Genomic DNA, 21130 nt, shown 5'->3' on the forward strand with positions numbered 1-21130 from the left:
GATGCCAGAACCTTCCCCCATGTCCAACAGAACCAGGAAAGAAAATGCTTTTTCACACAGTGCATAATCTCACTATGGAACCAGCTGCAGTGTTGAACCAGTTGAGAAACAGATATTGAACAGGATTCAAGAAGATGTTAGTCACTGATCAAGATATCAAGAAATGATGGCGTGTAGAGTACTAGCCAGCCTTTAATTACTAGAAATCAAGATGATACCTAGCATGCAAGGATAGCTATTTCTGCATCTTCCACCCTTACCTGACTTCTTTGATACCTACTCCTACCTGACCCTTGCTCTTCAGTGAGCAGCTCTGGACTAGGTGCACATCATACTTCTCTCAGTATGGCATCTTCACTAGGTGTCTGATTATCTAGATTGGAAGTGAAGTCTTCTCCAGGTAAAGAATAAGGCAGCTGTCCACCATGCCACCTCCCTTCCTTCAGCTCCCTCTCCCTCCCTTGCCAGGCCTGGTAATACGCAATCTTCCTCTGCAGAAGGCGAGCTGGAGGCAGAATGGCTGCAAGATGTAGGCTTATCTACGTTGATCTCCGGAGCTGAAGAGGAGGATGGCCAAGCCCTGCTGTCCACTCTGACACGAACTCAAGCTGCCGCCGTACAGAAGAGGTACAACACCTACACTCAGACCCTGAGGAAGAAGAACAAGCACACAGTCCGGGATGTGCGAGACATCTTTGGCACCAACGACTCTGCTGTAAGTAGCTAATGCATCCTAGAGAATGCTTTTGAGCTTAATTTTTATGCATTTTGCAAGTAACTCATCAAAGCTTCTACCAGACAGGAACCCCTTTCTGCTGACAATGTACAGACAGCCAGTAGCAGTTCCTGACACTAAGCTCAGACTTTTTATGCTGTATTTACTACATTTTGAGAGAAAAGGAAGAAACGAAATAAAATAGATGGTACACAGTGTTGCAACTAACCTGTAACACAATGTCATATCTGTTGCCAGCCTTGCTCCTGCAATCTCCTATTAAGACTAACATTCACTCCTTTATTTTTTGGGAAATTGGTGAGTTACTCTTGGCAGCTATTCAGATTTTTGCTGGCTTCTGGGGACACTTGCTATTTACTCAGCAGTCTCAGCGGTGAAGTAAAACTTCTCTAATGAAGCAACTGAGGTTCAAACATGCATAAGCAGTTAAATACCTGCCAGCATGATTGCAACTGGTACACTGGCAGTTACATTTCACTTACACAGCAAATGAAAATCTATTAACTGTTCATTTGCTTCGTGGCTTCAGAAATGAGCATTACCTCTGGTGGTTCCATCCACTGTTCCCTGAGGATAGCTCCGAATGCACCAATTCCTATCCCTACACATTTTGATTGTGGTGAATGCAGTCAACTGTGTGAGTTTAGTCTAATGCTCAAAGCAACACACATGACTTTACATATGTCACTCATGATATCTTAAATGGAAGTTGCCAATAAGCTCAAAAGCTTACCTTTGAAATTAATATTAAAGTCCTTGCCATTACAAAACTCCAAGAAACTCTTTTTCATTACAAAATTGCTTTGTCCTTTTCTATTTGTCCTACCTTTTCCTTAGGGCTTGGCATCCTGGATGAATTTAAAACAAAGAATTGGGAAACAAAATTGTAGCTGCATAGTTATATTAAAATTACAAAGATGTAATGGTTGGGGAGTTAGCTTGTCTCCAATTTAAATATCTGGGCTCTTTTGAACCTCCTGCACATATCCCACAAATATATCCAGAAGCATCCAGTAGTTTCCTGTGGGCAGACTTTCTTGCATGAGAAATCATCAGACATACTTACACAAACATTAAAAATCTCATGGCACTTCTTATTAGATTAGCACACTTCCCCTGATTCAAGTGTCTGTAAACCTTTATGTGTTTAAAATCTTAAAAAATTATAATAAAGCTTAAGTTTCCTAATAAATTTAAATCAGCCAAATAAATGTTGTACCCATTCTCTCAGATGGGCACATTATTGATCTGGTTTTGAGCTGCTCATTTTTCCCCTTTGTTTCTCACTTGCTAAAGGAATCGGGAACTTCAGAGCCATTGCCCTTCAAATCACTGTTTTACCTCCACTGAAATTCAGCTCACTTACTAGTTCTGCATGGTGAAATTCTGAAAGCTAAGGCCAAATAGGTAGTTAGGACGTCTAATTCTTCTTCCCACAAAAATATGCAGTTCTGCAGGGTGCTTACCTAAATGTTAATCTCGGATGCACAAATACGCTGCAGAGCACACCATCACATCCCTTCAATGGACTGTGAAAGAGATTGTATTTCTAAAACCCTGCAAGATTCCCAACACCCTTTTGGCATTCCCATTGACCATTGCTCCCATCTCTGCTGCTTATTATGGGATTTAGAAACTTTATCCTAATTACCAGCTTCTCAGGGCTAAACATACTGCAGGGGGGCTTGTGCCCTGACCTGAGGGTTTCCTTAGCAGTCATTTGTAAGGGGGTATCAGCTGAAGCAGTCCATCACACTCAGCTGCCTTTTGGGGCACAGCACTACAGCTGTCAATGAATCTTTGTGATGAATCAGTTTGGCAAAGTGATCTGCATTAAAAACAACCCAGCCAAAAAAGATCAACAGGGGACAGGGAAGGGCAAATCTTTTCAGCACAGCTGCTGAAGAGAGGCTGGTAAAAAGACTGCTTGAAATGATATGCAGGAGTTTTGCTTTCCCACCCTGCTATTTATTTAGGAAGGGAAGAAGTAAACATGTTGCAAACAGCAAAACAGCTCTAATTGTTTCACATAAGTCTATAATCCTCCCCATCAGCAGGATGGACTTACCCTTCTTCCCAACAACCTCAGCATTGCAGGAGCCTAGAGGGATGGGTCACAGGATGGATTACTCTCTTCTGTGGCTAATGATGACAGAAAAGGTGATTAGCTCACTAGGGTGACCTGAGATGAGATTTAGAGGACACTGAAGAGGCATAAATAGTTGTGATCCGAGATGCGGGGCGGGGGGAGAAGAAGAGATTTGCCCTAGCTTTTTCTCTCTGTTCTGAAAAAACCTGCTTGATAGATGTTTTGCTATTACTGCCTGCTGGCCAGCCTCTCTGTGGGTCAACATAGAGCAAACGGTGCTTTTTCCCTTATTCTGCCTTGAGGTCCATCCCCTCACTGCAGGAGTGTTCCCTCAACAGCTCAAGTAGACTGAAATAAAAGGAAATTAAGCCATATTTCCTTTTTTTATTTGGTGGTGTTTGTTGGGGTTTTTTTTTCCTGTTGCCCGCCTTGGAAAGGTGCTATGATCCCTGGGGGCAAAATGCAGCATGTGTAGTACCTTGCCCCTCTGAGAGTGATGCCTTGGCAGAGCAGCCTGCCCCAGCTGAGGTATCTCTGCTCTGCTTCAGACAGTCTCAACTGATAGCCACGCTACCAAGATTTTAATTGGATGGTTTATTAATCACAGTGGCCTGATTTTCCTTACTTCTGGTACCCTGCTGCTTCCATCAGAAGCTATTGTCTCTGCTAGTGCTCAAAGCCTAGAAAAATCAACAGCAGAATACAAATGAGGGGGGCAGAACATTGATTTTGTTATTGGAGGGAGGAAATGAAGTATCGTGCTCATTAACAGCCCAACCCTGTACATTGTGATCAGCTAAAACTCCACAAGAGTTTTAGGAGCATTTTACTTGAGCAATGCATGAGAAAAATCATGTCCTAATTAAAGAAGAATCACTAACTAACCTACAGCTATTTGCATGAAAAGGCATTTGTGATGACAGTGCTTGGAAATATTAATATATCCAAAGCATGGGCAACTTGTATCCTGGGAAGAGATATAAGGCTATCCTCCTTTGCTTTTATTTCCCCCGGCTGCAGGGCTGACAGTAGAATTTGTTCGCTTTGGTGCTCCAGTAATTTGTTTTTACATCTTCTACAATGCAGGTAGCTGCTAAAGAACTGTCATCTACCTCATCTCCATCTTTTCCTTGCTCTTCTGGTTTCCTCTGCCTATTGGAAACTCTTGTGTACATTGTGCCAGTAAACACTGGGCTCATTTTTAGTATCAAATAATGAGAACCATCTAATGAATCACTTTCAGTCAGAAATCAGGTCTTTGCTGGAACACCAGCCATTTACTAAAGAAATAATCTGGATTTTTAAAATTCATGCATTAAAAAGGTTTTATTCCCAGTCTTCCCTTTCTTTTTTTCATATTATCCTAAGATTTTAAAAAAAAAGGCGGGGGGGAGGTGTTCGTCTTGTTTAGAAGAGACTTTCACAAAAGAGACATAGATTTGGCTTCTTTATACACTGTCACTGTGGAGGCTGGGAAATGAGACCAAGATTATGACATTTTTAGTTAGCCCTGATATTGTACACCTCACGTTATTCAATTGCCACAAGCTACAGCAGCCTGCAGGCTGCTGCAAGCACTGCTGGGTGTGAAGCAGAGTTGCAGTGTCAGCTTCCCTCTGGTAGCTCCACTGTGCTTAGCCAAACCTGGTTACTGCAGCTGCTTCGCTATTGATTTCACCTATGTAATAAGGCTGAAAGGATTTTTTTTCCTTAATAAACTTGATTCACTGTAAGTCTATTCTGAACACTGTTCTCAGGGTCAGACATTTTGAGCAGTGAAAGTAGATGAGCCATTTGATAATGTTTACCATTAATTTCTCCATCTGGATCTTAAGCAGCAGAGTAACTACTTTTATGTTTGATTTTCCCAAATTGCTGAGGCAAGTTTAACTATCCCCTCCACTTCCATTCTCCCACCTGAAATTTATAACACTTTTTTATATCCTAACACCTTTTGTGTAAATGTTATGGAATTTTATCATAAAAGCATCCTACAATTCTCCTTTTAGAAAAACTCAATGGTCCTTACAGTCTTCTGGCAAAGGAAGTCCATGTGACTCAAATCCTGTTTGCTACCAAGTTTGCGGGCCATTGAGTGGACTTTTTCAGGAGAGATTTTTATTCATGTTACATTTGACTTTGTTACCCAAATTTCTCAGAGCATAAGACTGAATAAAACAACTGCAAGATTGTTTCAGGCTTCCAGTTGGAAGAGCTGCCTCTCTTTTAAACACCTGACATTTTTCAGCAGTTTGAATGCTGCTCCTGTGCATTGGCTACAAATGGGGAAGACAAAATTTCTGCCCTGAGGCATTGCTGCCTGTTGATGATAAATAACTGATTTAGTAATTTAAAGAGCTGCTGTTGTAGGATCATCGGGGCCCTCAGCTGCAGGTTCAGCTGGAAAGCTGGAGTTGCTCCATCAGGCTAAAGGGGGGTGATGCAACAGGTTTGAGAAAGGGGGGGCTCCAAGGGCTCTCAGCAGGGTGAAAAGGACAGCAGAAAAAATGCCAGACTGGTTTGGGACATTGTAGTTATTTTCGCTGAGTACCCTTCAGAGCATTTTTTAAATTCCTGACTGTTTTCTTACCCAAGAACATGCAGATGAGCTGCTACTGCCCTGTGTACACACAAACACTCAGACTTGTCTTTCTGAGTCCCAAAACTGCTGAGAACAGGGGCAAAACTCCACTGCCAAGAAGAGGCGACAGTGCTTGAAAGTCACCCCCTGGGTTTCCAAGGCCTTTCTCTGCTGTACACACACTCCCCCCATTTTTACACAGTTCAGAATGATTTCTGGAGTGGAAAGAAATGAATTTGACTATAGAAAAGGTCTTTTTTCCCTAAAACTGTTTTTGCAGTTCAGATAAAGTGTTAGTGTATAACCTATGGGAGGACATCTGTCCATTAATAATTTGCTGGTGCCCAAATCCTGAAAGACAATGAACAGCCTGATTTCTGACAGGGGCTTGGGAGCTGTGGATATTCAACATGTGTCAGAGAGTCCTCAGAAAGATTTGTGGCCAAAATGATTAAAAGCAGGATGGATTACAATTTGATGAAGACCTTTTGCTTAGTACAATTATGTATAGCAATTTACTTAGCTAATTTCAGTCATCATAGAGGACAGGACTCATTAGCTACAGTGAGCTGCAATATTACTGACCTTGACATGATCCAAATCTGTGCAGCCTGGGGGAGATTAATTCTCAGTCTTGGCTATGAAAAATGTAGTTTGGCGAATCACAACAGGTTGTTTAAACTTGGCAAAAGAGTGTAAGCAGAGAATGATATGCTGTTGCTTGAACTGTAGCAGTTTCTGTCCATAGACGTTTACCTTCACTGCAGTCTGATCATTTTTCCTTGCCTATCAGCCCACATTTGAGACAGTTCCAGTGTCACCAGTTCCTTCTAATGGTATCCAGCTTCCTGGGCAGAAGCCAGTTTGGAAATCAGTTAGCTGTGAGTATGCCAACATGTAACCAGTGTTCACTTCCTCCTAGGAAAATGATAGACAGATCCTTTTGTGGTTCAGAGGTTAGTCCCTTCTTTCATGTTGGGGCCATGCTGCATATATTTCCTTAAAATCATTGTCAGCTTATTGTCATGCAGGAACCAAAGTTTCCCATTCAAGACCGGTGTTGTACAGACACAGACTGCTGCCCTTGAGGCATCAGTATCTAAAAAGTACTGATCATTGCAAGGCTGGGAATGTAAAAATAACTTCTAAACAATACAGTGCAGAATTTGTCCAAAATATGTCAGCAATGTATTTTCTTGTTGCAAATCGTGGCAAGAAAGATGCATATTTCCTTCACATTTCTTCTCCAGTACTGCAGAAACTGTAGTATTAGAAATTTATCATTTTTCTGGTTCTGCCCTATTATTCTGATCTACTAATGGTGTTGTTTTGGCCATCCCTTAAACACTTTGCCCTGACAGTGGCAGCACCAATGAAAATGATAGCTCTGCTCTACTCAATGTCTGGATAACTTTCAGCAGCCTTCCATGGGAATGTTCATCTTTTATTATAAAAGCTCTTCCCATCACCATTGTTCAGGGCTTAAGTAAAAGGATATTAATACCCAAGTTTCTAAATTAGTCCCTTAGATGTTTACCTCTGGATATAGTGCCACAGACATTTTCCTTGGTTACAAAAGCTGCTCTGCTGATACCTCTGCTCTGTAAGCAGTTGTACTAGAACAGATGGGGAACCAAATGGCCAGGGGTACCATGGACAGTCTGTGGTCCCAGGTCCAAGAGTGGAAAGAGAGATGGAAAACATCCTAAATGGCTTGGCCATTGTGTAACATCTAAGGCCACAGTTTAGAAGCCAGAAGCCACTTAATAACACACACAGCTTTTTCATACCAGACTTGCAAAACAAAGGGTGTTGCAAAAAATGTTTAAGTCCCTGTATCTGTAAATGCAATGATTCAAAAATCATGGGGCATGCACATGTTTATAAAACATGTAATGCTTTTTAATTCACTTTCTGATTTCCATGGCTTTTGCATGCACTTGGGTCATGTTAGTAAACTCTTCTCTGCAGTCCTGGGGGCTGAAATTTTACTTCACTTCCAATGAAAATTACCATTCTGTTCCAATTGTGTGAGTCTAGGAGCTGGACCTTAAGGGAAACCTACAAATTGTCCTGAGATGTGAGAGATCAGTTATGAAAGTCTGCAACACTGGAACTCATGTATGTTATCACACTTTGGACTCCATGACAATAGGATATTTCTGTACTTGATTGTACTGATTTCAAAAATTTTCCTCTGGCATCCAATAATTTCAGGAGGTGACTAAATTTTAGAGTAGAGCAATAAGTCATTTCACAATATCTACCAGAAATTGCAGTAGATATAGTGTTTTTCAAACTGGAAGATTGTACACTGTGTCCTGTTTTGGTGCTACACACCTAAACGAGCAACTGTGAGAAATACATGTATGTGAGCATATAAAATATATATACAATGTCTTATGATTGTAAATAAGTCAACAGCAACCTGAGAAACTGTGTCAACAGCATTTTTCTGTCAGGAACTTTTTTTTTTAATTGGTCATTAGACAAGAGCCACCACAGTTTGCTGGCCTGGGTAGACAAAGACGAAGTACAAAAACTTGATAATTCCTGATAAACAGGAAGTTCCAGCTTGACTATCTTTCTCATGAAAAGCAACAAGTTAAATAATCTAAAATGAAAATAGGGATTTTATTTCTAAGGGGTTATTTCCTCCAGACAAAACAGGAACATGCTGTGTTTTACACTGAAATTCCTCTTTGAAGCACTTCCTTTATTACTTTCTTGAGATTTTTGTCATCTTGGTTCAATTTTTTAATGTCTCTGTAGTAAGTGCAAGCATACATTCAGCATTCATATATAATTTCCCTTATTTTCAGCTAACAGCTGTCTAGACTGTGGACTAGATAAAGGCAGCCCATCTGTAACAGAAGAGCTCTCCTATGAGGTCTCTTTCTCAGAATCCATTACTATCCTTCCCAAAACCCAAGAATGGCCGAAAAACCAGAGGTTCAAAAAGGAAGACTCTGCCTTGCCTGTAAGTTTGTTCTCGACACATTTCATCAATTGTTTAACACAGTGATTTCCTTTATATGCCCAGCACGTTGGAGTCTGTTAGGGTACATTAGCTGTCCTTTGCTATGTGTGCTTTATAGTCACCACCCACTGTGCCTGCCTACCCGTTGTAACTGATTCCCAGAGAGGCATCAAAGCTAATCTGGGTATCCAAGCCTGGTTTTTACGTGTACCCATCACAGATGAATATGTGTAACTCAGTCCACAACTATTGCATCATCCACACATTTTTCACATAGAAACACCGGTTACTGGCACTAAAACTAGCAATCATTTTCATTATTGCTCTGCTTTCCTACTTTATTCCCCAAAGGATTATCTGCCTTTGCTAACACATGGGTTTAAAATTGCTTCGCAGATGAAGGGAGGAAAGCAAGCCTTAGTCCTGCAGCGGTACTGATTATCTCCAATCAGTATTCAGTGCAATTATGCTATAGGAGATACTACATGAATGGTTAAAGGAAAGTTTATCATATCATATCATCCAACAAGACACACACTGAGCAGTTGTGTCATTATCTGGGATTATTTCTTGAAGTCAAGGAAGTCAGTTTTCTATTTCCATCAGCCCTCACAACTTCCATTACTGAAAACTGGAGCATTAGGTTTGTGCTTCAGATGCCACCTTTTTAGTGAAACGCGTGAAATAGCTGTAAAGTTTTTGGAAGCATTTCCTGAATGATATGATGTCCTGAGGTCCTGAACTAATCCACAATTGTTACTATCCACACAGACATTGAATTGTCTGAGAATTATCCATTTGTCCATCTCAGGCACCACCAAGGAAGAAGAACCTGAGATGCAGAAGTAAGCTTCCGTGTTGAAAGGAGGGATAAGACACCAAGTAGATTACAACTGGTGTGAAATCCCTGTGCTTTAGTGTGTCTGGGGTTTTTTTTGTGGTGGGCATAACTTGGTGTCCTGTGGAGAGTAAGGATATCTCTGCATTCATCATGATTTTGGCAAACCAAAGGTTCATCCTTTCTCCTTGTAATAGCAAACCTAGGACCCCAGCCTTCACTACAACACACATACACGTTGCAACAGCTGCAACAGTTGATAGAGCAGGGAAACTGGTGACAAACAGGGAAGAGAAGATGCCACACTGAATATCGTGGACATGTGAGTGCATAATTGATTAGTATTAGAAAAGGCCAGTATTGTGCTGGAGATGAACTATTCTGCCTGCAGGACATCATTTTGTGTGCTTGGAAGAGTATACAAGAAATATGCCAGGTCATCACATTCAGAGAGTTTCTGAATAAAGTCAACAATCGTAGCTATTGACGTTGGCATTTCTCTTACTTCATATGCTGCCACTCACAGTATTTTTTTTCCCCCATAATGCCTCAGACTGCAATGGGCCCCAGCAAAAAAGTCACCTCTTGCTCTGTCACACAAAGCAACCAGCCACCTACACTCTGAAGGACTGTCCCTCCTGCCTCAAGGTGGGCCGACAGGGCCAGAATGAAGTATACACAACATCGTACTTGCTCCAGGGCAGGTCTGACACATTAATATAACCAACTTCATGAATGGCATACACTGAGCAGCGCAGAGAGATTTTATATCATAAAATAGTGTGTCCCCTGCAGCTCCCAGGAGACCCAGCTCAGCATCACTGTCTGCATAGGGTTACATGCAATTACTCCACTATAGGACCATGATCAATGTGACTTAGTTGAAGATATTACAGAGCTAAGAGTCAGTAAGCGTTTCAGACCCATCTTAATACACTATATAGTTCCACATAGAAACACGTCACACAATATCAGACACAATCCTTAGCCAAAATGCTAGTAACCTAATTTCACGATAGCACAGCTTCCTTCAGTGCTGCATATTATTACTCCACTGTTTGTAAGAAAAATCACTGGAAAATTGTGACACAAGACAAAAAAAAGAGGCCCAGCCCCAAAGCTTGTGTTAACACTGCATCACATCATAGTGACCCTAGGAGTGAACCAGCCACCATGGAAATTCATTGTAGCTACACTTTGTAACCAGTTTTGGAGTGTTTGTCATTTTTCCTTGGCAAACATACTTTTTCTCTTTCCCTTCAGAAAATATATGTATACTGTGTGATTTCTTCTTATTTTCAAGATCATTTTTTTTTTGCTTTGACTGCTTTTGGACTTTTTGCATCACTGGAACCAAAATGCATAGATATTCTTTAGTATTTCATGTATCTTCAGAAGACTATCCTCCATGCAGCTTTTGTTACATTATTAAGTCTCAGTACTAAGAGTAACAGTGGAATTGCTGCATTCTGGGGAGGGAAGATTCTGGCTTAAAATGCCCCAGACAGCATGTAAATTACTTATTCCATTCCCTGCACTCTGTCTCCCTCAGTTACGATTAACCCCTAAATCACATGTGCAGTGTGATTTAGAAAGTCCTAACCTACATGATCTAGATGTCCTTTGTCCTCTTTTACTCTTTTGAAATCTGGTGTAAGTTTAATTCTTTTTTTTGTTTGCTTTTTCTTAATCTGTTTGACTGGGTTCGTCTAAAGATGGGTTAAACCTATTGCATCCAATTTTTTTTTAAAAAGGGAGGACTGGGCTGAAATCTCCAGAAGCATAACATTATTAAAGGCTGGGTTTCCACTCAGTTCCCTGAAGGGAGAGATGATTTGTAATGCTATTTATTTATACCTCTGACTAACAATTACTGGTTTAAATTACAATTAAATTAAAAGAACATACAATACCAAAGATCCATAGTTCTTTGAAAAGTATGGGTTTTACTGTAACTTTGTTATTATGTCTAACAATTATGTAAAAAACTGATGGGTATTTGTTCTTTTTGACATTTGTACAAATGCTTCTGTCATGATGCAACATTCTTGGCTCTGGTCCATGACACTGCAGTTTCCAAAATATGTAGACATCTTCACATGCCCCCAAATTATTAAGTATCATTTAGTTCAAGCCTACTTGAATAAGTAATTTATTAGCTGCTGGGAGTCCTGTTTCTAAGCCTAAATGCTTCTTGAGTAATAAAAAGTACCAGTAAATTGGCAGGTTGGCATCAGGACTAAGTGATTTTTCTTCTGGGCTTTTCCTCAGATCTTTAGTTTGAACTCTCCTATAAGACCTCATAAATAAATAGTAATATGCAAAGCAGGCATGGATTCATTACACACACACATACACACACACAGACACATACACAGACACTTGATATACAACCATATCCATGATGAAATGTCAGCTGCTTTGACAGCGTTCAAAGATGGTCTGGGAGAGGCAGAAGCAAAGGAAAATGTTACATTCTGCTGAAATTGGGCAAAAGTTTAAGTAGCACGTAGCTCATTTGTCCCATCTGGAGTACAGGCACTGAGGTTAATACCTCTGCTCCAGCACCACTTACCAGTCAAACTGCAAGGGAACATGATGAGCAAGAAGCTTAATTTTATGTTTCAGATAGATGCAAGTTATGTCAACATACCAGGCCAATATATAGGATTGTAGTTCAGCTCTTTGGTGTTATCCATCCACCCAAGTATGACCTTCTATCAATAACATGCGGGCATCTCTTTCAAAACAAAAATTCACTTCCTGTAATTTTTGTGCAAATAAAGATGTGACCCATCTCTACTGTAGAAATTCATTGTTCGGAAAAGCCGGTTTGGACTGACAGAGGTTGGAGACCTCTCTGCTGAAGACATGAAGAAGATCCGCTACCTCTCCCTAATTGAGCTAACGGCCTTCTACGATGCACTGGGGGTGGAGCTGAAGAGGAACCGCGCAGAGAGGGTGCGGGGACGAGGTACTGTGCTGTGTCATCCCCATGGTGGCCACCTGGGCACCACTCAGTGTTGTGAAGAAGGTGCGTACAGCACTGTGTTTCCTCTTTTTCACATTTGTTGTTATTATTTTTAAGAAAATGGTCTGTTTGGAGTGCCTCTCGCCATACTGCTGGAGAATGATCAAAGGAAAGTTCCTGGAATAAAAGTTCCCCTCATCTTCCAAAAAGTGAGTATAACTAAGCCTGCTCGGCCACTAAGATTTGCTTTTCCATCATTTGCATTGACACTCAAAAGAGTCATCAACTAAAAAAAGATGCAGACTTTACAGACTTGAAGGTGTCAACAGGTTGTCTGTCTGTATGTTGTGGTTTGAAAACCTTGTGACAAGGAGACAAAATTTGCTGCTTTTATGTGTTTTATCTGTGGTGGGGACCTCTTTTAATTTTTGTAATGATATGATACCATGCAGGAAACTTCAGGAAACAAGTGCCTGGTTTTCTGTTTCCCTTTCTCATTAAATTAGACAACCCTGCAAAATTGTGTGTGTGGCAAAGATGAGTTGTCTCAGGAGTTTTAATGTCACATAAATTCAAACTGTATGTATTACTTAGCTATTATTTCCAGAATGGAAGTGGTATCTTCTCACTGAGGTTAGTATGACAAGACGTCATTTATATAAGTAATTTGACAGTACAATGACATCCAGCAGATATCTTGGTGACACGTACACAGACACAAGCACACGTGCAATTACACAGGTTTACATGGACTCTAAACTACAAGAAATTTCCCTGTAAATTCCCTGACAAAAGGAGAAGTGGTGTGGAGTGTCAGGGGAAAGACTGACGTGACTTGAATATCTACATGACTTTGCAATCATCTCCACAGCTCCGCTGTCAAGATACCATGGGAAATTAGAAGGATCCAACAGCTAGAAGGAGGAAGCAGAGCTGGTGGTGAAAATCCAGATCTGTATGAATAAATGTTAGGAAATAATTTTTTTTCCTCATTCTAAATTATGTTAAATCAAAACATATTTATTTTTTTATAAAGAATTAGAGTGGAAAGCCTATTCACAGAAATTTCAAAATAAAATATCCTGGGATCATTTTCTAATCTGAGCTCTCAGTTCCCAGAAAGGTATGTTATCTATAGACCTTTCCATTGTGCTCCCTGGAGAAAGACTTAAACATTTCTCAGAGGTTAATTTTCCCTCAAAACACCATTGTGTTTTACCCAGTGTATCTGCCCTTTTATTAATACGTTTATGTGTTAATTGTTCTATTGCAGTGCCAAGTCTCAAATCAAGGACAGAGGGTCCTATTGCATTATCAGTTTTCCGTACTCTGCATACTCTGTATTTCAGGGTCAGGAATATGGAGAACAAATTAGGAAGGTTTATTTACATGAGCTGGCTTGTTTTCATTGCAAATTACATAGAAAAGTATATTTTTCAAATTAGTTTCCAGGATACTTAGATTTTAAAAAAAAAACCTTAATAGCATTTTTAAGTGCTTCTGAGTATTTTCCTGGGTTTTGCTGGGTTTTTTTTCAGTTGCTGCTCAAGCTTGAGGAAACAGGTTTAGAAACTGAAGGAATTCTACGAGTGCCTGGATCTGCCTCCAGAGTCAAGGTACATGTTCGTGCCAGTTTTCTGTCTCCTGGACCACAGACTCTGTAAAATAATACAGCACACACAAATTCACACTGCACATAAATACTGATGTGTGTAGCTCAGCATTTCTATTCCTACCAGTGAAAGGTCAGATTGGTTCCTGGGAACCAATAAATCACAGAACACGTGGTCTATTGCTTTGCATTAGTTAATGTTCTATATAAAGCACAGACTTGAAGTTGAATGCAGTTTTCTCCACTAAACATTGAGGGAATCTTTCAGTTTATCTCTGTTGTCCAAAATTGCTGTGATCTTATCTCTCTAATTTATTTCAGAAATCCAGAGTTGCTAAAGTGAGCGAACTTCAGATAAAGATCTTATTCTATGTCATTTTAACATTTGTGTCATTTTATTTCTCGTTTGTCTTCTGTGATCTTACAATTTCATGTTCCAAGTGAGAGAAATTTGGCCTGTGTTCACTGTTTGGCAGGCTCAAGTACTACATTTTCACAGGCTATTTGCAGGCTATGAACACAGGATAGTTGGTACTCAATAACCTGACATCGTGGTGCAGTAATGCTTTAAGTTGTTTCTCCAGACTAACTTGATTCCACCTGGAAGCCTTTGGCAGAGGCAAATTAGGAAAACAAGTTTTTTCTGGGCTTAGTAGTGTCTAACTCTTTCCCAGATTTTTGTTTTTTCTAGGGTTTTTTTTTGTCTGGTTTAAGCAACTTCTTGTAGTGCATTCTACTCCCACTTAATCATCCTCAAGAAAGCTAGTCTTGCTTTCTGAAGCAGGAAGTCTCAACACTGTGGCAGCCACACAAGTGTTGGGGATTGCTAAACATTGATGGGCTGGGGATCATCAAAAATGACTGTACAAGAAAAAGCAGCATGACATGAAACACACCAAAGTCAGGCAGTAGTATCCCAGCTCCCTTTGACCCTGTGGACTGATGAAAGCACTCAGCACCTTACAAAGTGCCACATTTTGCAGAAGGGAACTCCTAATTTGGCTTGGACTTTTCAGCTTCCTCATTTTTTCATACAAATACTTAAAGTATTATTTTACACAATCTCAATTTTTTCCAACCTCTCCGGGGAGATTACACAGCAAGGCTGTGCTCTAACTAGATTACTTTCATATTCTTTGCATATACTGTACTGTGCCTTGTTCACTTCTTATTCACAACATATATCCAGGGAGCTACTATGAGATATGACTTTATACATAACTCTCCCATACTGGGTGATGCCCATATGAAAGTTTTAAATTATTTGAGTTTTGACTTCATTTAAGTGAGTCCAACAAGACAACCAGCAAAAAAGGGATTCTTTTTCAAAGCAGATCCAGATTTCATCCTTCAAAGCCTTCATACGTTATTATGACATTAGGATTTGAGGGCATTCCAAATTTATTTCAGTCTTGTTTGGAGAAAGAAAAGGCATATGGAAGTGATTAAAGTTACTCTTCTATAAAACAAAGAATAGAAGAAATAAATACAAGTTTTCCTCTGTAATCTGGTTTGTAACAAAAGCTCCAGTGAACAAAAAATGTATGATAGTCTGTAGGATCAGTCACATTTAAAGAAAAATTGCAAAAATGTTTTTTTAAAAGTACTTAGGTGCATACATATATATGGGGGGGGGGGGGGGGGGAGTGCATAAAATATACATATATGCTTGCCTGTGTGGATATATATATATTAAATGTTTATGTTTCAAAAATCTTGCTTTCTATTTCTCTAAGGCTTTTTCCAATCAGCAGAAAAATGGGTAGTAGTTTTTCTGTCCTCTTGTGCTTTTGATGAGGTGAGGATTTCTGTTCCGCATTTCCCAGTCAGTTACCAGGAGAGAATTTAATCCAGGTGTTTGTATGGATTATGTGCAAAGGATGTGAATACAGAGGAAGCTGAGATAGCCCAGATTACAACCAGTAAAATACACTAGTAAAAATGAGATTGTAACATTATATACCAAATCCTGAATGACTTTCTATTTCCTTTTGTGCCAACCATTCCAATTCATTATGTGTGACCATATTTGATATGTAATTTCCTTCCATTCATGTGAGACATTTTTAAAAGCTTTTCTGTCTGAATGGACTAAACTTTTTTGTGTATATTAAAGTACATTTGACAAAAATGTGATCTGAAACCTGGAAGTTAGCTACAGATAGATTTTCTCACAGATGGTCTCACAAAAAACAGCAACAAACTTCCTATGGATAAGGCAGTGTTTGGCCAGTAATAATTGTGAAAGCTGCATTATTTATGAATATCCTTATAATACAATAGTGTCCTTCAAGCTTATTAATCCAACAAATTTTTGAGGGGCTTGCATTTTCCAAACAGTGATCTGGGTTTGAAGCCAAATTCTGTTCCTACTAGGAAACTTACTGAATATTTCCGATTCACATATGTGTGTGAAACACTGATTAGTTACCCTACAGAACTAAATAGACCTCTGTCAGGAAGATGCTGACACTGGAGAACAAGATGATTAAATGCGTACCCAAAATGGTATAAACAATTCTGTCTTAGATTTCTCTTGTGTTTTTGAGGCTGGGCGGGGGGGGGGGGGGGGGCGGGGAGGGGGGGGGGCTGCATGCATGAGGCAGAGGTTGTCTGACAGTAACGGTTTCATACTTTTATTTTTGTATGAAGTGTTCGAATCTAATTCTAGCTATCCTAAAAGAAAACATCCTTCTAAAGACAGGAAGACCTGAAGTTAAAGCCATTTGCTCAAGGCCCATGGGCTCAGATGACAACAGACTAGCAAGTTCACTGGCAGTGAGGAAGAGATGTCACTCCTTTGTGATTTAAGGATCAAAAGCTCTTGAGAGTGTTTTAAACAAAGAGAACAGCTCTTGTCTTGCTTTAAAATGGTTCAAATGTGTCACTGGCAGAAATCTAGCTATAGCAAACCAAATTTAGCCTAGGTTGCAAAATATCCCCAGGAACGTGATTTGTTAACCTGCTCTGAACTTCGCGCGGCTGTACCTAGACCGCTACTGGTTTAGGGGTACTTTAATTCAACTGCGGTATAAACCTGCCTGTTGTTTGTAATGAGATTTCTGAAGTGATCTCAAACTGCCGGGTCAGAAGCAATGATTAAAGGTCAGATGTTCCTTTTATCTTTCAGAATCTCCATCAAGAACTTGAGGCAAAATTTTATGAAGACACTTTTGACTGGGACCAAGTACGAAATAATGATGCAGCAGGACTGCTGAAAATGTTTGTAAGAGAACTCCCAAGCCCACTCTTCACAGTAGAATACCTGCCTGCTTTCATCACGCTAGTGGAAAGTATGTGGAAACGCAGTTAGGATGGACTGATCTAGATGAAATGGAATAGTAGACATTACATTTTTTTTCTTTCTGAAGTAGAGAGAAAAAAAGGCCCAGTGCATTGCCTAAACATTTAAATTTTCTGCAACTTTTCCTTTTCAAATGGAAAAAAGTCTCTGCATTTAGCTAATAGCATAGACTTGTTGTGTGAATGACACAACTGTTTAATGTAAGATTTGAAACCTGTGAGCTAGACTCTGATTCACACAGACTATAGATTTCACAAATGAAAATTTCTGCAAGGTAAACTCAAGTGACTGCCTTTTAGCTGATACTCTATTGGATCTATTTTCTCTTAAGGTTTATGCTGAGATCAGAATACTCATACAAAGTTATGCATGATCACAGAAAGCTTCAGGCAGTCGGGTTTTGTTTTCAATGTACATACACCCTCTCATTCTCAGTACATTTTGTTCATTTCTCTTCCAGGAAGAATGCAGTAGTACTTTGCCATACCTATTGACTTCATCATTGTAAATTCACTTGAGCTAGGACAGAGTGAAACTATCAGGATGGTGAATTTATTAGGCAAATTGGTACAGAAAACTTACGACCTTTACGTAAGGTTGCAGCCAAGTTTTCAGTGTCTCCATGAGGTAGTTTAAAGGGCACGAGGAGGTGACCCCTTCTTGTAACCCTCACATACCTGAGTGTGCTCCTTGTGAGTCCCAGACTGCATGCAGTTACATTCACTTCGCATTTGGAGAAGACTGAGCAGGAGGTGTCTGCACAGAATAAAGTAACCCTATTCCCTACAACAGATACACTGTCCACAACTGACATGACTTTTTTTCTCCAAATCTCTCCCATCCATCCTGAGTGGAAGCAAATGACAGTTATTCTTCCCATCTTCTCCACCCCAGCTCTTCCAGTGAGCATTGCACAGTGTTAGGATGTCTATACCAGTTGCTGAAAACATGATGGTTATTTTGTAACTGACAAGGGGCTCTACATTTATCTAGAGTGCTAGATTTGGGACAAATACTTTTAAAATTATAAGCAATCAATCTCCACTCCAATGGCGCAAGCATTCAGCAAATTACTCAATAATATTAGTTTGAAAATTTTCTGAAAACAAATAATCCATTTCAGTTTGAAAGGAGGAAAATAATTGATCCATATTCACAATACATTCTGACCATGACGTTGAAGAGAAACTGGCTAGCACTGAAAAATATTGGCTTCTTGCTATCTAGACAATTTTGTAGAGCCTTGCCTCCCCCTGTGACAAAGACCCAACATGATGAGGAAAAACCCACTCTTAAATTGATTTTATATTTGGAAAAAGGTTATGGTTAATCAACACCTAAACATGCTAGTCTCAACCAGCCAGTGGTTGCTGTGTTTCTAGAACTGCTGACCAACAAGGTTTTTAGAACAAGCCAATTACAACTGGGATTTCAAAAATATTAATTATTCATATTCTTAGAAATCTCCAAGATCAAGTTACAGCTACAAGCTTTGCATCTGTTGATCATGCTGCTGCCTGAAGCCAACAGAGACACAGCCAAGGTAAGTTCTTCATGTGCTATCACCTGCTATCTGTAGTGCTTTTGACTTTTAAATGAGACCTGTTTTTTTGTTTGTTTGTTTGGTTGGTTTTGGTTTTTTTTCTAACAGTCAGTTATCAGATACTGCACCGTGAAAGTATTCATCTGTGGTTTTTATCATTTCCATGAAAAGCTGTTCCAATTCCCTGGCTGTCATTTATTTTACAAGCAATTAAGAAATAGTTGCTGGAGGTATCCAACTGCTGGTGTTTGTAAATGGCTCATTTATTCTGGAGCATCTATTTCAAAGAGGCATGTTCCTCACATAGTTCGGGAAAAAAAAGGTCCAGTTGCTGGGTTTTCTGTATAACTGGAACTCTCCAGGATGAAGTTAAACAAGAAGCTGTCCCCCAGGAGCTTGCCTAGCGTACACCCAGTGCTGAAGGGCTTCCAGGCCACTGGACCAGCCTGAAGGGGGTAGTCCAATGTAAAAAACCCTGAAACATATATCTGTAGCACAGATATCAGGACCTCAGTTTCAGCTGATTTGCCTTACAAACCCATGCCTACGCTCCTGTATTACTTCCTGATACAGACACGGTGGCTACAAGCATTTCGGGTGCTTGGGAGATCCCAGATCTGGCTGCAGCTATGTCCTGACCCTAAGGACACTGGTTGTGTCTTTGGACTTGTTTCCACATAAAGGAAACCTGGGTGAACAAGCTGCGTGGGAGCCCCCAGACATTTCGTCAGGTTCCCTGCCCATCAGGACCCTGCAGCTCCCCCATCTCTGAAAGTGTCCCACTGGTCAGTTTAGATACAGCTTTATGAGTCCAGGTGCCTTCTTTATCTGCATTTATTTATACTATAACAAGAGACAATAACAACAACACTCTTTAAAGCATTTGCAGGCCTACTAGTTCTCTGTGAAGAATGGCAGTTATTTCTTCTATCATAGTCCATATCGATATAGAGCTGTATACGTAAAACACATGGTAGATGAGTAGTCTTAATTATTACTAGGCTTTTATACAAAAATAGAAGTGATGAACAAACTGGATGCATCTCTATTTGCTATCTATAATGAGATTGTAGAAATTTCTCCAACAGTTTCTGTTTTGTAATTCCTGGGTTTGTAAAAATGTTTTAATTGTAACATCAGGGTATAAAGACAGTGGTTTTAATGGTATGGTGTTGCAAAAGCACTCACTGGCAGACCCCAACTCCAACCACAGCTACAATCCATCCTATTCAGTCACTCAAGAAAACTTTTGAATAAACTGCCCAAAAGTGAAATGAGTTTCCTTTGACTCTGCCATGCATGTGCAGAAGTGATCTCATGAACAACCACTGAGCTCTTCTTGCTTTCATTATCCCAGAATAAAAGTTTGGGAGTTGCTGGCAGAAATTCCTCAGATTATATCACATATGGGACTGGTGTACATTGGAGAGAGGCTGATCACCCTGGTGACTGCAATATAAAAAGCCTTGGCCAGATACATCAAAATGGACACCTCAAAATCTATGGAAGAAATTAACTATTCCATTGCAACACCTGTATATCTTTCCTCTACTACAGGATTCAGAGCCTTAGTGCAGACACTGTACTTGACTTACAGTTTGGGATTATGCTTTAAGTGATAGATAATTCATTAATGTGTATCTTGATAACATTAACTATTCCTCTGTGATTGACAGAGGTAGTTGTGCCAGAAAATATCAGTAATCCAAATTAGAATGCAAAAAACCCTAAATTTCACCTCCAAGTGCAAATATAGCAGCTTTCAAGCCAGACGTGTTGTGCATATGACACTGCATTTAAGTAGTAAACTATTTTGTGAGACTCAGCATAACAAATCTTGTTTTTCCAGGCCTTTCTTCAGTTCCTGAAGAAGGTGGTTGCTAATGAAGGGAAAAATAAAATGAATCTGTGGAATGTTTCTATGATTGTTGCACCAAACCTTTTCATCTACAAAGGGAAACGTGCAAACCAACAAGAAATGCAAGCAGCCGCCACCACAGCACACATTGTGCGGCTTTTAATTCGGTACCAGGACATCCTGTGGACAGTGAGTAACGCTGGTTCCCTCTTTATGGCTCTGGTACAGAGAAGTATTTTGCCATATGCAGCAGCTCTGGAGAAATCAGAGTAAACTGACCTTCCTGGAAGAAAAAGTTAGCTGTTCTTTAGAAACTGGCTGGAATCTTTTATATCTAGAATGAGATAGGGTGACAGATACCTCTGGATGGAGATTTACCTCACCTAAGACATCCATTTTACCACAAATTGCCCTCTGGAGGTACCTATCCCACACTATTGTTTATACAGAGTAATGCAAAGGAGAGTGATTTAATCTAGATGCCTAGGTGAGATATTTAAACTTGAATGAGATTAAATGACTGTTAGAAGTCTAGCCCTAATAACAGGGGCCAAAAGTGTGACTACTTGCTGGACTTCCGAAGGTTGGCATTAAGATGACGACAGTCTCGGCTCATTT

At 39.9% G+C, this 21130-nt stretch overlaps 1 protein-coding gene across 2 annotated transcripts in view; it reads left to right on the plus strand.

Moving 5' to 3' along the window:
* ARHGAP28 (Rho GTPase activating protein 28) overlaps window positions 1–21130 on the plus strand; it is a 77061-nt gene that overhangs the window by 45852 nt on the left and 10079 nt on the right. For both annotated transcript variants that reach the window (XM_049830179.1, XM_049830180.1), the window contains exons 3-11: window positions 498–715; window positions 6200–6287; window positions 8229–8386; window positions 12033–12198; window positions 12313–12404; window positions 13734–13811; window positions 16938–17100; window positions 18572–18654; window positions 20504–20701. In XM_049830179.1, the coding sequence (XP_049686136.1) occupies window positions 498–715; window positions 6200–6287; window positions 8229–8386; window positions 12033–12198; window positions 12313–12404; window positions 13734–13811; window positions 16938–17100; window positions 18572–18654; window positions 20504–20701 (1244 nt within the window). The remainder of the gene's footprint in view (window positions 1–497; window positions 716–6199; window positions 6288–8228; window positions 8387–12032; window positions 12199–12312; window positions 12405–13733; window positions 13812–16937; window positions 17101–18571; window positions 18655–20503; window positions 20702–21130) is intronic.

This window comes from Accipiter gentilis, chromosome 27 (assembly GCF_929443795.1).
Source record: "Accipiter gentilis chromosome 27, bAccGen1.1, whole genome shotgun sequence".
Lineage (NCBI taxonomy): Eukaryota > Metazoa > Chordata > Aves > Accipitriformes > Accipitridae > Astur > Astur gentilis.